The sequence below is a fragment of the Bombus affinis genome, chromosome 2 (assembly GCF_024516045.1).
Source record: "Bombus affinis isolate iyBomAffi1 chromosome 2, iyBomAffi1.2, whole genome shotgun sequence".
NCBI classification, from domain to species: domain Eukaryota; kingdom Metazoa; phylum Arthropoda; class Insecta; order Hymenoptera; family Apidae; genus Bombus; species Bombus affinis.
The window spans coordinates 9868494-9885689 of record NC_066345.1 but is presented as its reverse complement, the minus strand read 5'-3'; the positions used below and the strand labels follow the sequence as shown (position 1 = coordinate 9885689).

The 17196-nt window shown below is 43.2% G+C and overlaps 2 protein-coding genes across 4 annotated transcripts in view; one reads left to right on the top strand and one right to left on the bottom strand.

The window, feature by feature from the left end:
- LOC126928961 (ATP synthase subunit s, mitochondrial) overlaps positions 1–16413 on the top strand; it is a 33475-nt gene extending 17062 nt beyond the window's left edge. Inside the window, exon 6 of the mRNA XM_050744920.1 lies at positions 16349–16413. Within this exon, the coding sequence (XP_050600877.1) occupies positions 16349–16398 (50 nt within the window). The 3' untranslated portion in view covers positions 16399–16413. The remainder of the gene's footprint in view (positions 1–16348) is intronic.
- LOC126928903 (extracellular sulfatase SULF-1 homolog) overlaps positions 1–17196 on the bottom strand; it is a 79598-nt gene that overhangs the window by 14437 nt on the left and 47965 nt on the right. For all 3 annotated transcript variants that reach the window (XM_050744762.1, XM_050744763.1, XM_050744761.1), the window contains exon 4: positions 3247–3568. In XM_050744762.1, coding sequence (XP_050600719.1) covers positions 3247–3568 — 322 coding nt within the window. The remainder of the gene's footprint in view (positions 1–3246; positions 3569–17196) is intronic.

Below are 17196 nucleotides of genomic sequence, written 5' to 3'. Positions count from 1 at the left end.
AAAAAAGATTACAATCACATTGTATTAAGGTTTGGAGGATAATAGCTAATGGGCAGAAAGAAGCGTCGATCTACCATGTGCCATAAAATCGAAGTAAAAAATGGCAAGATTAAATGATACAATTTGATCCATGAATCATCGCTTTGGATCGCTCGAGGCATAGAAAAGAAAGAAATTCGATCGGGATATTACCGGAGTCGTAAAGCCGATTTCGTGCTGCTTGTCGCTCGAATCGTTCTCGATCGAGCGGCGGGGGTAAAAAAGGGAAAAAAATATTAATTCGTCGAGTGAAACGACTCGGCCAACGGCTGCTTAAGGGCAAGGCAGCGAGTTAAAAGCGTCGTGAAAGCACGTAATTGCGCGTGCTACAGCGCACGCATTAATTTCACTCCCTCTCACTCTCACGTTCTCACTCGATTGGCTTTTGAACGACGCGACAAGAGAATGGCGTGATGTACGAGAGCGGAATTAAAATCCCGGTTATGGAATTAAACGACCAGCTTCGCCCCCGTAACTTCTCTAAACGGGTACGATACAGGCCACTATGGATCGCGTTTAATTATAGTTTACAGCGTTACGTTTCGATTCGCCGATTCTCCAAGGTATAGAAAAGAAAATAACCAGCTAAATATCCCATTCCAATTTCCTGTAGAATGAAACAAGCGTATTGGTCGAACAGTACCGTTGCAGGAATAGAATTCTCCTGTGCTACGCGACTTTATGAGGCTTCATTTCAATCCGTGGCAATTGTTCGTGTGAACGGGTACGTACGTGCAATACGTTTACACACGTTTCAACGAACCAACCAGCAGTATTCGAACGTTTGTTCTTTTTGGCGCTTCAATTGCTCGAACACCGTACAACCAGACGACGATCCGCTCGTTTCGAGTCGAAACTGTGCGTAGTTCTAGCCTGAAGTAGTATTGGCTGTTGTGGGCCGACACGCATTCAGCCTGAAAATCCGGCAGTGAATCGCACCATCACACGGTGTCGTTGCTCCTTTTCCCTAGAGGGTGCCAAAGAAACGAGGTATCTAAGTACACGAAATGATCGTATCGCGCTAAGTAAATCGCTGCGTGCAAGAAGACAAAAAATGGATAGGGAACGCAACGAGAACCACGTTTTTCCAGTATTTTCTTCGTAATAGCGTCGATCTAATCCCCGCAAGAATTCTATCTTCGACAGAAAGTTGCAGACAGGGGGCAATCCATGGAAAAGAAAAGATCGACAAATGGAAACGGTATCCACCCACGAGGTTTACCGACGCGAGGGGTATCCCATGGTGGAATCGAATGAAATAGGAGGAAGATCTCTTTTTAGAATCGATCTCAACGGGAAATGCGGCAAAAATACTTCGTACAATGAGGCAATCTGTAGTCCCCTGTTCACAAAAGACCCTTCGCGAAAACGTCACGCGTTTCTCTCCTCCTTGTCGCCGTCTGAATCGCGTGTACAAGTCGTTCAGGTACGCGCTCGTGTCCGGCCAACGAGAAGAGAAACCAAACGGGAGAAAGAGAATGAAAAGGAGACGGAGAAACTGCCAGAGGACAGAGACAAAAGATACGTTTTTTTCCATCGTGGAACAGAGAGGTGAATATAATACCTGCATCGTGGAGGTACAATAACGGGGCGTTGTCCAGAGGGGCGAGACGAGACTACCAAGAGGGGTGCACGTTTTTAGTGCTTTTCATCGCACACACTGCACCACCCCGTCTAGGGTACTCCATCACGCGACGATGACACCGTGGCTGCAGTTATCTATCCGGTTGTCTAGTCTAGAGTGCTTCTGTGTCTCTCGTTTTTTCGCCTTCGGTTCCTATCTCTTTCTCTTTCCTCTCTCCTTTACACGCTGTCAAATCATCCACCGACTTCACCGACGTCCGTTTGCGAATTCAGCCCCTGTTGTTCCTTGTTTTCGTCCACGATTCTTCTTCTCGTTGTCGCGCCAGACCGTTACGAATATCGCCCCGTCCCGTGTATATCCTCGTTAGAACGACGCCTGAATGTCCAACAGCTTAAGAAAACTTTGACACCGGACGTTGGATGGCTGGTGCCCGCGTGCACGCGCACGAGTTCTTCGTAGAAACGGCTCTCGTTGTCAGGAAGCGCGTGTATGGTGGCGTCGACGTCTATGGTACACTCGCATATTACCGTTCGTCATGGTGAATGAAAATGAAACGCATCACGTCGAGGGAATTGGAAGTGTAATCATCGAGGTAGAACAGCTTGGACTGGTTTTTCCACACCATTAGATATTGCTCTACCGTATAAAGTATAGGTATTGTACATTGTGGTTTGTTGTATGTATAATCTTGTATTTGGGAAAATATTGTATGTAATGTATTTTGGTGATTTTTTTAAGAGAATGTAAAATTAAGTATAAAAGTCTAAGGGTATAAAATAAATTCAAAAGTTCTTTCAAGCCAATACGTTTCTCCGCTAGATGTTCGTCTGTGAAGGCGATTTTACAAAGAATGCCCGTTCTGTGTATCGTGGATGATTCCTTTGTAAGAAAATGGGAAGCTTCAAGTACTTTGACAAGGCCATTTGATTTTCTAACCGAGGAAAAGAAAGTGTCAAACACTTGAGGATGGTGTAAATCAAGCCTCTTTTTATACTGCGTCGTGAACCAAGAGAATCCACTATAGCATGGCATAGTGTAAAGTGACACAGATCATTTTCTGTAAAGAAAGATTCTGTAAGAATCTCGTCTTAAATAATTCAGTCTCGTCTTAAATAATTTTCCAGTGTTATAATCTTACATTCCTGATGATCTATATATATCCTATAAATCGTCATGATATCAAATATCATAAAACCATCGATTCTCCATAAGAGTATACACCAGTCAAGTTAATAGTCCAACTTATCCTATAATCCGATGTTGAGATCTCTATGCAGAAAATAGCAAATCGCCTCCTACACGTTTCTCCACGCGATTTAATGCGTCAAAAGGATTATCGTTATCGTATATCTCTGCAGCTTAACGTAATAGTCTTGGGGCGATGCTCGAGAAAAGAAGGTAAATTGCGATCTCTGAGAATCTCCGTGGAAAACAAGTTCAAATCCTTTCGTGAACCGTCAAGCGTACGTGAAACGTTAATTAAAAGCGGATGCTCGAAATGACAGAATCTTTGGTAATTGGCAAATAAATTTCTGATCCGGGGCTAACGAACTGACCCAGATATATCTCGCCCGACACGATAACGAAGGCAAACAGAAATGACAAAGTTACTCGGTACTTACTGGTGTGTAGTGACGTTGAAGAAGAGGTGCGAGAACTGCGGCGCTGAATCCTCGGGACCGTGAGGCGCCGGGAAACTCGCGACCAACATCACCGGCTTCCGGGCGAAATTGTGTTTACTCTGGCGTAGAAAAGCCACGCTGTCGTTCGCTATCAGGTCCGGGTAATAGTCTTTGCTGTACTCGAAGCCGTGCTTTATCTTCTTCCCGTTCATGTTCACGCTGTAGTTGTAGTACCGTGAATTCATTATGAGACCGCCCCATTCTCGCCAGCCTGGCGGTATGTACGAACCGTTGTACTTGTTCAGATACTTGCCGAAGTAACCTGAAACGTGTGTTTGCGATAACGTGAATTAAATTAAATCGCGAATAGTTAGAGGAAACTCGTTTCTATAAATTGATTGTAGGTTTGAATTAATCTGTCCTGTTTTCCTGTGATTCGTGATTAGTAGTGCGCGGTTAGGGTTGCAACTGCGAATTCGTGTGTGTGTATGTGTACGTAGGACGAGTGACCTGAGCGCTAGGGTTATGGGTGAATGGGTGAGTATTTGACAGAATGCACACGGATACACGTCATGGTTGAGCTGTTTGTAGCAAGAACGTGTGTTGTTAACTAGTTCTACCTATGTGGTTAAAGTGACTGTATAATTCATAATTCTCACTGTCGTACGAATTCTAGATTAGTTAATTATTGTTCTTTATATACTGGCGACACGTAAACTGGAAGATCAAGTGCGTTTGGGAAAAAGTATGGATCAGAATGTTGCTATCGAGTGAATAATGACACCAAGGCGTGGCGAGCTTGTTTCAGGCGGGCTTAATGAAAGAAAGATCTCTAACACTGGCTATCGCAATAGTAATTAATGTGCTATGGACACGCTCGGTTCGTCGCAGGAACTGACTCATGTAACAGATCGATTACCCTCCCTAATGTTTTGCTTTTATTTCACCCGGCAGTCGAATCGGAAAGCACGGCTTACTCCACGGAACCACCATTCGATCGATCGATTAAGAGAATGTAACTTTCTCGCACTTCTAACTTTCTATTTACCGTCTTCTATCCTTCGTTCGAAAGAACCTAAGGAGAAACAACAGGAAGGAAAGAATAGTTGTGTGTCGAATAACCAGCCATTCGATGTCTGTAAGCTGTCCTAACGATAAATTTTAATCCTTACTTCCACGATTGTTTCTTTATTAATCACCAAATATTAACATTCAATAACAAAAAGTGGGTCTGATCAGTTTAATTTCTAAGATACTCAATTAGAATCTATTCGAGATACTTTAAACAACGAAACACCTTGAATGATCAAATTTTCAATTTCTCACGGATTCGATTCTGACCTAGGAGAATTCCGGGGAGAAATTTCCAAGATTTTCGTTTCGTCCGCGATAAATCAAAAGGCAATCCCATTTTCCACTACCCGTGGAGCCTTTGGTATACAGACACGTCGAAAGATTCATCTCTGGGTGAGGGGCGGGGGTAGCGTTGAATTATTCATACGGGGCACCATCAAATAATTAATTCAAAAGTACCACGCCGTCCCTTTCGTGGTAGCCGCGTTTACATACCTATAGCCGCGTTTCACTATCGGATAGCCTCTAAGCGGGGGCTTATTTATAACAGTTTGCACGAAGAGAAGCTTCTGAAGGGAGACGGGGCAACTTTTTGCCGGGCCAGGACCACCAAGCTGGTCCAATCGCATTACTCTCGTTTTGTGTTAAACGATGACATCTCAATAAAGGACCGCCTTGTCGAATAGATATAAAGAACAGTAAATCTTTCTGGAATGAACGAGTCTTGGAGCGAAAATTCCACGAGCGATCCTCTTACGTTATTGCCTGAACGATTCCAGCCGTGTGCAGTCGCTAGTCTACAATCACTGGTCACTGACATCGTAATAGAATCTTTGATCTGTCTGGGTTTTATCGTAACCTGTCATTAGCACCAGTGCAATGTACTTAGTCACCTTCGAATGGCTGTAATCTTGCAATATTCTTGCTTTCTATCTTCGAAACAGTTGAGTCATCGTTCTTATCTTGTCCTCTAACCACTTAACGCACACGTTTGTATCGATGTATACGGGTGTAGATTCTTTTTAGTTTAGCTGATTATTTTAGAGATCTTTATACTATTCAGGTTACGATTTGATTTCACACCGAACTTCACTTCTGGGAAATTTAATTCACGCAGTAAAGAAGCAAGTTAGAGAAAGCTTCGATAATCCTAGTGTTGAAAGAGGAAGGGAGAATATTTCAATTTCAGATGTCAGGGATGGTTTTCAAACTGAGCCGAGTACGGATCGCGCGAACTGACGTTTCCCGCGGTGCGCCGGGGGAAAAAAGGATGTCGAGCGGATGTTCGACCTGGTTTCTTCTTCGACACGAGACTAGCGGGTAAGGTGGAGAGGAGAGAAAAAAGTAGTCGCGGATTAATTGCCAACGTCGTTTGAAAAACTTTGACCGATAGTCGTTAAGAGATATTGTCGGGCCACTTTTTGAAATCCAGACGCGTTTCGCACGAAACAGGTTTAAAGGATCGTGTTAATCTGTTTGAAAAGAAAATTTGCATAAACGTCCGTCGCTTCGACTTAGCGTTAATCGACCGCGTCCACGATTGAACTTTAATTATTATCGATAAATTCAACTCATTGGACATCGTGCTGTGAATACGGTAAAGGCCGGTAGCTTGTCTCTTCCGTAATCGAATTAGTTCTTCGACCAACACGAGTGGTGTGAAACTTCCTTGTGTTACAGGAAAGATAGCAGCCTAACTTATTAGCGATATCTTTTAATAACCAATTGACAGCTGAATTATACACAGTGTATTTATGAATATTAATTCCTTCCTATCGAGTAATCTGGTTTTCTTGTCATGCATAATACCTATATCCTTGCGAGGTCGTTGCCACGATCTCCTTTAAGTGCACTTTACGTGACAGTGACTTAGCGCCAGCCTAAAAATATCTGGATGCACCAGGCAGCCGTAAATGTCAATTAGATTGCTATCGCACGATGCAGCACATGCGATGAACGCTAAGCGTTGATCACAATAATGATTAGCTAGGCGGTCGACGACGAGTCTAATTGCTATCCCGTCATCCCAATTTATCACTGTCGTCCTGCTCTACCATTTCTTACGTCATTCTTTGAAAATGTGCATTTTTTGAAAACCTACAGTATATACTTTGCTTATGAAGGCGGTATGTTCAAGTATATCGAGTGCTAGACACGGACAATTGTACCTAACTAACTGCACTTTCACTTATGAACACACATCTATCGTATTGTATATAAGTACCTATTATATAATCAGATATCCCAACAGTTTGGTAAATTTTCCTACACTGGCGTCCACTGCAGCTGTTATCCCTTTTCTGGATAGAACAGAACAGTTAAGAACTGTTAAGAACAGAAATGGGCTGACTTTCCTTTTGGATCTAAGTCACCATGTCGACGATTTGACGTTAATCGGAGAAGAGGTTCTATTCTATCTGAAACCAAATATTACAACGTCGTCCGCGATTCGATGCGGTTTGCTGGCTCGATGTGCCCTTTTCGTAAATTCGTTTGATTGGCTTGCCCATATTCCCGCCTACACGAGCGTGTATATCCGCTGCATCGACCACAGCAACCGTTCCACGATTCCCCCCTGCCGGATATTCGTTTTGTTTGTCCGAAGAGAGGAGAACTCGGAGCCGCGACTGGCGCCAGGATATCACGGTTCCTCCGGCTCGTCCTTTTGTCCCGCTTTGTCGGACAGACCGATCGACCGACCCGGCCGGCTATGTCCCGGCTTTTTACGATCAAACGACGTCCAGGCTCGTCTGGCTATTATTTTTGCATTTTTACCAAAGCACTTTGCGCGTTTTCGCTTCAACAACGCCACTGGCTGCAGCACCGCAGCCTGCGTTTCAGAAGCAACAGGTAACGCCGCGTCATCCCTCGTACTTCAATTGCCCTACTTTCTTTTCTTCCATTCTGCGATGCCATTCTCAGATAGGTTGCCATTTCCTGCGGATAGATTCTCGTCTCGCGAGTTTATAATATCGTTATACGTGTACAGGTATTTAAGGTACAGTAGTTAGGTTCCGTTTCCTAAAAAATGTCGTTTAACGCCGAACGTTGCGAATTAATGCAAAAATGGCGGTTAGATTTCAACAGTTTATTAATATGTTTATTTAAACAATCAATAATTAATATAAAGTATTACTAAAAATGGGTTAAAAGTTGCAATATCCAGAAATCCCATACGCAAATTTGGACATCATATCACGCTTACTTAACTAAGGAACATCGAATGACGATGCGCCAAGAAATTTTCATTACGTTCGTTTTTACATGAATTTCTCCAATTTCTCCAATTATCGGCGATACGGCGAAATCGTGTTGTAAGAACACGGTTGTAATGCAAAGGAGACCTGCGTATTTAGAATGGTATCGCACATGTATTTCAAAAATTTCATAACTCAAGACGATTCAGTTTCGTGTTAGAAATTGAAAAACTTGTTTGTGTCATTTTTCGAAAACATATAGTATCGGGGTCGTTGCATTGGAGGTCAAGGTCGCTTGAAAGTTACGAGGAGTCGTAAAGAGCACGTTGTTACCAGGCCATTTGAAGAGCACGTTGTTACCATGGGGTTCTGTAAAGATTGCGATATTGGTAGTAAAGGTCGTTTGAAAATCTTAGATGGATTATCGAGTTTGTTAACGTAGATTTTGAAACTTATTAAGGGTTACCGAACTTCTAATGTCTAGAAATTAGTTTCAAACGTACCAGGTTTAACATAGATTCTCTAACCTAACATAAATCCTGAAGATTACTCGAAAATCATTTTTCTATAAAATAATCGTTTTACGTTATTTGAAATAATTATTGTGACATTATAAACAAATAAGATGATACCTTATACACCTACCTAACAAATAACAAATCATTCACAAACGCAATTATTTCTATAATTTAATTTAGAACACTTTAAAAGTTGTAAAAAGTTGCTCGGTGATCGGATATTTTAAAAGCAAACGTTCCGCGATAAACGTGTAGCGCGCTCCAACAGTGCAGTGGTACTTCAGCAATGACAAAAGAATTTCAATGAACAAGAGCCGCGAGCCCCATCCCCAAGTGCATGGTACAAAAGCCTGCGTCCGCTGGTGCTCCAGTTAAATCTGATTAGCTGCAAGCAATGCAGTTCATAAATCCGATAGCAGCATGTTAAAGCTGCTCTATACCGGCGCGCCGGTGAGATATATCGGAAGAAGTTTGGAGGTTGGTTGCGCAGATTGTCATCATCGTTTCGGAGTCCTGTCGCGAAAATGGACCAACGGGTTGGGGACAGCCGAATTAACGAACGCCACCGGAAGGTTAAGTTACACGTGGCTATATTCGGCGCATCGCGATGAACCAAATCGCTAATGGGTCTCTTTCCAATTATTTTGGCCGGTTGTTTCGTGCGCCAAGGGTATTAACCCCCTTTGAAGCTGGCTCGGATCGTTCGCGTGTCGGCCCGTTTCTAGGATTTTCAAACGTCCCGCGGACGATTTAAAGGTGCATCGCATGTATCCAACGCGAGCCAAGTTTAACGAGGCCCGTAAAAACGTATCACATAAGAAATAGCAGCTTTATATTATACACAAATCACCAGTTATTACGAGGAAATTTCGTGATCCCGAGCCAGTGGTTCGAGACCAATAAAAATATATCCTTTCACGAGTAATAAGGAGATGACGTACACGCGAGAAGTTCATTCGACGAACGAGCATCTTTGAAAGTATCGTTGATTCTAGGAACCATGAAACCAGTCAGGATGTTCCTTTCTCAGACTCTGTTTGCTTTTCTGACTCGTGTATAGGTCTCGACAAATATAGCCGAACCTTGGTAACTCGAATTCTAAGGCAAGAGCTGCAATCTTCGAGTTTTGTGCTTTTTCTTATCGAATTTTTCGGTCAAAATAAATTTTAACAACCTTGTAAAAGTTTTTACGATAGAACGAAAGCGAATGAGCAAAAATTTGGTCTCGTAGGAGTTCGAGTTATCGAGGTTCGACTGTATCGTGAACGTCGTTGGTGCACCGTGGAACTGTTATTTACAATTTCTCGGAAGACTTTAAAACATCGTTTCGCCATGAAGTAAACTCATGGTAATTCGAAGGCATCGCATTAGCACGCAATTACGCGAATTGTTGCATTTAATAAGCGCCGCACTTACCAAGCATTAATCAGAGAAAATGCTCCTGAATAACATTTATACCTCCGTCTCGCGTTGATACCGTCATTACGCAGTTATTGTGATTATGTAGATAATGGGGGTCGATTTGTCTTATTACCGGAGCAAACGATTTTGCCCCGTGTTCCTCGTTTATTCTCAATTGTTCATTTCTTAACGAGACTACTGGAAGACCGTTACTAGTTCGAACACAAGAGAAGTCTGTATTCGAAAATCCATTCGCGAACAAACGTTAACAAGTTGTACCATCGAGGGTAGAAACACCTTTCGGGCGCAGCTGCACCTGCATCGCAAACGCGATTATCAACTACACGACAACTCCTACGTATTTCCAGGCCTGACATTTCCTGGAATTTGAGTGGGTGCTTTCCATAGAATAGCGCACCACCTCTATAAACTGAAGATCAATCGTCTCAAGCTGTATAAACTGGAATCCGGAACTCTTATGTAAATAACTGAAATAAACTACCATTACCCAGCAAGGTATATAAGGAAGTTACGATATTTTAGATATCCGAAGAATGGAAAAGTACTTTAGGTACAAACAGAAGTAATATGAAACACGATAAAACCAATCAATCATGGTCATATGATCACGTAGCATTTTCTAGAAAATAAGAAACTTATTTAAAAATAGTACAATTTGGATGTCTAGTTACCTACACTAGGATTGTAGCATAGTGCAACGTGTTGCCAGAGCTTGCGAAATTTCCCCGTCTCGTATCCCTTTTTCGACGCGATCCGAATAAATCCCAGAAGAGGAAAACGCGAAGAAAATCACGTCTCTTGTTCGAAAAGACTGCAGTGGTTCCGGCGGCTTAAGGTTTAAGGTGTCATTCGTTTTCACCCAATCACAGGCAGCTTCGCACGCCTTTTGACGACGGCGTAGAGAGGGTCGCAAAAGCCCAATGAATGCACCGATCCGTAGAGCTGCACCTGCATCGTGGGGGCCCTTTTGTGCTCGCGATGTGTGCGACCCTCGTGTATCTTGCGGCGAGCTTGTGGGTGCCCCGTGTTAGCCCGGCTCGTCTTCGACCTCCTCTCCTCTCTCCACTCTCTTATCCTCTTTCTATCTCTGTCTGGCCTCCGGTCCTCGTTTCCCCCTTCAGCATCGCTGTTCTCTTTCCTTCGTGTCCCACGCGAGCACTCGAAAAACTGGCGGCGCGTCCTCTCGAGCCGCAACACAGCCACGAACAATGCACCTCCGCGCTGGTCTGCCGCGCGGCGCGATTTAAATTTAGATAATCTCACCTGCACGAATCCGAGTAGAGGCTACCTGCGCCACACATCGTGTGTGCACACGCTCAATCGTACCCCTTCCGTACTAGAACCACCACTGCCATGGGGTTGATCATCCCTTTTCCATCGTACCTTGTGTAAAAGCTCCGAGTTTCTCTACGATGATTACCACGAAATTTCCTCCCGATTGTAAATTTCTCTCTTTATTGATACTGCCCTTTTATTACGCAGCTATTCTCCAGCGGCGAGGCCAGAGGTACGGCGAACGAACGTCTCGTTGCGATTATCAAAGTTAAAACGCGTGAGCCACGGTTAGAACTCCACGGTTAACGGGAACTTCGCGTATTATTAACGTGGATGGTTCGAAGGCCATTTACGGTTCAACTTCCTTAACGAACTCCCAGCAAAATATTCCAGTAATATTACAAGCCAACTACCAGCTACCTTTGTATCTCTTAATATCCGACATATTTGCCTCTCTACGAAGTACCTCATCGGTATCTCTCATCGTTTTCAACGTTGCATCGCGTACATACCCATGTAGATGAGATTCGATGAATTCCACGAGATTCTCCGGCGAACAGGGAGAATAACGACTACGTCAACGATGAACAGTTGAGCAAGAACACCGACCTGGCTATCCCGATAACGCCTAGGCTCCTCGCTTCAGGACCTCTCACGAACCATCCAGAGTTTCGTGCGGTACCGGCGCATCTCCGCTTGTATCTATGTTCGGTTCCTCCCTTCGTGATCGTCTGCATGCTACATCACCGAATAGCGCCGGAGATATCTTTTGAACGAAGGTTGTTTCGCTTGCCTTTCAAAATATTCTATGGAGTCGTGGTTACTTTAAAATGGGATTATAGTAAAATGGACTTACTCGAGTCAGTAGAATACGTAAGGCGAAAGCTGTATGACGAAACTAAGCAATTTGCCATATTGTCGTTTTTCATATTTCTTCTTGTTCGAGTTAAAGTATAGCAGATATATTTTCTCATCGTTACGTTTAATACGTACATACATTTTAAGATGTTCAAACGTATCTTAGTCTACTTTTGATTCGAATTGAAATATACCCCCCATAATTCCTTTTTCACATCGAAAATGTCTGCATCGGATATTTTATAGGATGTTAGGAGAAATGCGATGTTTACGAGACGTCCAGGTTTGTAGAATTATTTGAACACGCTTAGAGAACCGCGAGCATGTACAATGCACGCGAATTATGAGACAGCGAACGAGAAACGCAAGTCGAACAACGCGATATATCGTTTACCAACATCTTTCCACTCATCGCCGTTTCGTGCTTTCTCCTCTGCCTCTCATGCCCTCCGTTTTGCAATCCTTGTATCCAAGATTCACGGAATAACCTACTCGATTGCCATATACGACATGCCGGAACCGTGCGAACTCACAGCGTACAAGGGGATTTGTTTTATTGCCGTTTAGGTCTGGCGTGTGAGGGTAGAAGTTTCTTCATTGCGTCGATGTGAAAATACGATCTCGAACGATCGAACGAATCGAACGCGAATTCCACGAAACAAAGCATCGTTTCATCGATTAAGAATTTTCTCCTCGCTATTGAAAATTGTATCTGCATGAAAAGTTATCCTAGAAGTGATTTTTCTTCTATTCTTTTTAGTTATGAATCGAACGAGTCCTCGTGAAGTTAATAAACCGGAGTTTAATACATTAACTGTAATTGTATTTTTAATGATTCTGGTCTTGCGAATACTACAAGACCTTATCACATTCTCTGCCTGCTCCCCTTCAATTTCGCAAAAACCATTGTTGGATTTGGCCGTGGTTTCGTAATAACCATTCTCAAACCGCATCGTGGGGGATCTCTATCGAACAGAAAGGAACGGGTGTTCTTCGCATGGCCATTTTCTCGCGTCTTGAACACCCGTGCGAAAATCTGATACCGATAAATTGGGTTTTAAGAACACCTATGCTAGCCTACGTAAATTATACGGTAGAGGACGACTCTCTCTCAGATAAGGGAACATCCACTCTGGTATTCACCCCGCGTGACGCCCTTGCTCAACCATTGATAAGAATTGTTAAAGGGTCACGAAAATATTTCTATCGACGGTCAAAAATTATTAAAACTTGGGTCAATGTTTGAGAAATATCCTGCATCGCACACGTACGAGAGTCAAGGTACGAAATAGCAAAGTTACCGAATGATCATGGTTTGACGACCGATAAATCTTCAAGGATTATCTGCAACGTAATAAAATATAAAGTCCGCAAAAAGTTTGATAAGAGAACAAATAATATCTTAAAAGTAAATTGCATAAATTACAAGTTATTCAGTGTCAGGACTGTGAAATTATAAAGATCTGTAGTCTATACTTTGTAACTTGCCAGTTCGCTACTATTATTGGTTGGTAAATTATTATGCAAAATAATTCTGCTAATTATCAAGAATGTTTCCACGACAACGATTATAAAATACACCCTTTTGACCAGGAGAAATTCGTCGAAGCCGTAAAATGCGGTATAATAATTCGTTGCCAACTACAAGCAATCAAAGAAACGAGGAAAAACTTAATAACCATGCCAAGAGTACTTCTCCTCTTGTGACGGTTGATGAAACTCTTTTTAAATAGCTCGTTTCCCGAACGTATACTTACATACGATTCATAGTTTTTCGCGTTGGAAAGCGTTTTATTGCACGGCAAATGAGAATCGAGCTAGAGCGCACGGCACGGTCGCATGATATCTTTTCCGAGAATCCGTGAACGAGATCCAGGTGCCACGAATGGCTAATAAGTATAACACGGCGGTTGTAGCTTCGTGTTCGATTTGCATAAAGTAGATCTCTGCTTGGTGAAATCTACCGGACTTCGATCACCGTGAGCCAAGTATCTGCGCGATCCATTAAGATCTATCCGATATCCTATTAAGATACATACTCTAGCTTATGCGACGCATTTAGTTTATTTCAATGGAAACGACATAATCGAGCCATTGAATAAAAGATCGCTCGTATGCTGGTACGCGAAAAATTCTTAAACACGCGATACTTCGATACCATAAAATTCAATTCTTTAAAAATCGTTCATAGTCGAATTTCGCGAATCACAAGGCAAATTGCTCAGCCTGGCGCGAATATCATTCTGGCCGATACATATTAAGAAACATAATATGTACCATGCATCCAGGTCAACTGGTTGAAATGCAACTTATTCGGTGACTGTTGGATTTTGTGGTGAGAATATGTCAGTGAACAGGTTCGTGTAAGGTGCGCCACCGAATGTTTCTCGCGCTCGTTCTCACTTTCAACACTTCGATTCGAGTGCTTTGGTTTATCCAGCACTGAATCTGTTCTATACCTGGCGAGGTTTTGGGCACGTGTGTGGCCTTATCGTTATATACTCGACAGCCGGCAAAGAGCAACGTAAAGCGAAAAAACACTGTGTAAAGATGCTGTCGAAACCTTTTTCCATGTTTGCTCTTCAACAGAAACAATTCCTTTAAACAAGCTTAACTGATTTTACTGCCCTGTAAAACGTTTGAAGCGCCATTCCTCTTTGACGTTTAATTTACTCCTCTGTGGACGGTTTTGATATATTTTAAACGTAATTCGTATAAAACCTGCTGAGTCTTGGATCGTTCTCGAATTCGGAGAAGAATGTCGCGCAGTGGACAAGATTGCTCTGTACGCGTAGGCATTACGGCGATCTCAGGGTCAGCTTCATTTCTTCAAATGGAATGCAGGGGTTTTTTAACGTGCAGGGTGAAAGCCACTTTTAAGAGAAGTTCATCGCTGAGTGTCGCAAGGACATCCAAGGCCATGCAGGATCTCAAAATTTACGTCCAACTAATCTCATTAACGAGATATCCTATTTCCGCTTTGGGATCCAGCTCATCTATAAACCAGGACTGTGCAAAAAATCAAATTACGACGTACGATCAGCTAAAGCCTTAAACCCTTCACCCACCTACGCAACAGTAATTGAGAAACTTCCTGGGGAAAGACTTATAGACAGGTATCTTTGAACGTAGTTTCTACTCAAATATGTAAGTCATACTAAAAAGCCAGAACTCTCGAACTTCCAATAGAATTTGCTTGATATATCAATTTCTCTTGCGAACTCTTTTTTAACGAAAAAAAAAAAGAAACTCCTCGATCGTATTCATCCTCGAAAACGAACCACGCAACGAGGAGCGACCTGTACTATACTGTACCCCACGCTTATCGTTCAATCAGCGAGATCAATACGCAGGCACATAGTTAGCGGCATATTGTTTTTACTTGCCAACGCGGAGCACCCAAGTCGAACAATCGAAGCAATACCGTTGCCTTGGCTACGCTTCGCATTTGTACTTCCTGTCGCCGCATAAAGCCGCGAACAGGACGACTTTAATAAAAACGCGGAATCGATTGTAGGAGGAGCGAAGGTCGTGCTTCTCGTATGATCCCGAGGCTTTCGTTGCAATTCGACCTTCGAGATCGTCGAGACTCGAGTCGAAGAAGGGAATCGGGTAACACGACGGGACGGAACATACGACCGATACTCCCAGTTTCACGGTTTTATATGCCCTTAACTTCTCGCTATGTATTTCAATATTATCACAGCGCAAGATGCACGCCGCACTCGTGAGCAACGCGAGGAACGATCACGGACTAGTTTCTCGGACCTAATTAGCATCGGCAAATTCAAGTCTAGTTTCACGCCCGTTAGACAACGTGGGGTCGCAAACGCGGCCTAAAGGTGAGGCCTGGGTAATGTATGCGCGCGTGACAAGATCCTCTTGCGAAGATAGCGAAGAAAATTTGTCGCCTAGTCTGTGTGCCAGCCCTGGTATTCTGGTCAGGGACACTCCGCGTGCATACAACAGACGACGATAACGAAACCAGTTCTCTTTCGCTTTGTGACTGTTCGGTGCCGGCGATCGGTCGTCGCGGTTCACGGCTCGTAATTATTCCTAGGATCGTTGGCCATCCCACCCTGGAAGAACCTCCTCGAGAGTGTATATCTTAAGAAAATAGACCTCCTCTATAGGTGAATTCGTCTTCTTCTTCTTCTTCTTTCGTATTTCTTTTCCCCCTCATCACGACACGTTGCAGGAGGAAACAACACACGATTCGAAGACATAACCGTGAAAATAACAGGTTCTTAATTTTCGAGACAAGAGAAAAAGGTAACCAGAAGCTGGCAGTCACGAGCAAACCGGATCGCGGCCAGATTGTTTAATGCCTGTGTAATTTGAACTCATTTCACCGAAGATGGATAGCTGTCTGGCTAAAAGAGAATCATGCCGTCCCGACAAATTGATTAATTATCACGCTTTTTCTCGATACAGAAGATGTTAGAATCTTTTTACTCTTCGAACAACCATCTATTCGTTATATACATCCTTCGGATAGAAGTTTATCAACAGAAGTTGTCCAACGAGCGTATGATATTTAGAATTTTTCCATGTATTTCCGAAATATTCAAAGAACGACGATCAAAGTAACTCCGTGATATGTCCACTAGAAAAAATAAAAAGAAATTACAAAGGAAACATAGGAACGATACGCAGTTGCCTATTGCGAAGTTAAAGCACCAGAGTCACAGCGCGACGATAATTAACGGACGTTGCCGTCCCAAGATGATCTTACTCGAACTTACTCGAACAGAGAAGATATCACGGTTTACGGAAGTGGGCACCGTGGACAGCGTCACGTGTGGTGAAATTTTTGGAAGGACGCCAATTCGGTGCCGGATGTGGACGGAGCTTAAAGGCTGAGAAACCTGGCCGCTTTCAGGGAGCAACGTCCTACCTCGTCGAATATAGTCGTACGTAGAGAGAAGCTGGTGTAGAGAAGGTACGGACGACGAAACAACAGGGAGACACGGATGGACGTCGGAGAGAGAGATGTCGTTTCATCGTGGTTAAAGGGAAGACGAGAGAGCAAACCTTGGAGGGCTCTTCCAACAGGAGCCTGTCTACCCATCGAAGGGTCGAACTGTCACGATCGTGAGAAGATTTTTGTCTCCACTCGCGTTCCTTTACCGGTCGTGATCTCTTTTCTTGTGTACTCCCTCGGTGATCGACGACGACCAGGACTATGTTTGCGGAGGGGATTCGAATGCACGCTGGGGCTACTTTCGCGAATAATCTTCCAACCAGATAGCCTCTCGCGGGATCTATGCACACTCCGGTTGAGATACGATGAAAGCTTGGTCTAATTTATAAGATCCTGTTCGGTGAACGCGATACGCCTTTAAAGGACGCTTGGAGTAGCCGATAGTGGCTTTCCGTGGATTTACGTAATGGTGAATTTTTCTTCTGTTTGTATTGTTACCAGTATACGACGGATACAATGTATCGCGGCAGAAGATAAGCCCTCGAATTTTTACAAGTTTTATAAATCTTTATTTTTACAAGTCCACGTCTTAAGCTCCCTTTAGTTTAAACTAGAGAAAAGTTTCAGGGAAGATTTTTAAGAAAATTAGCGTACAACAAATACTACCAGAAAAGATGCTACT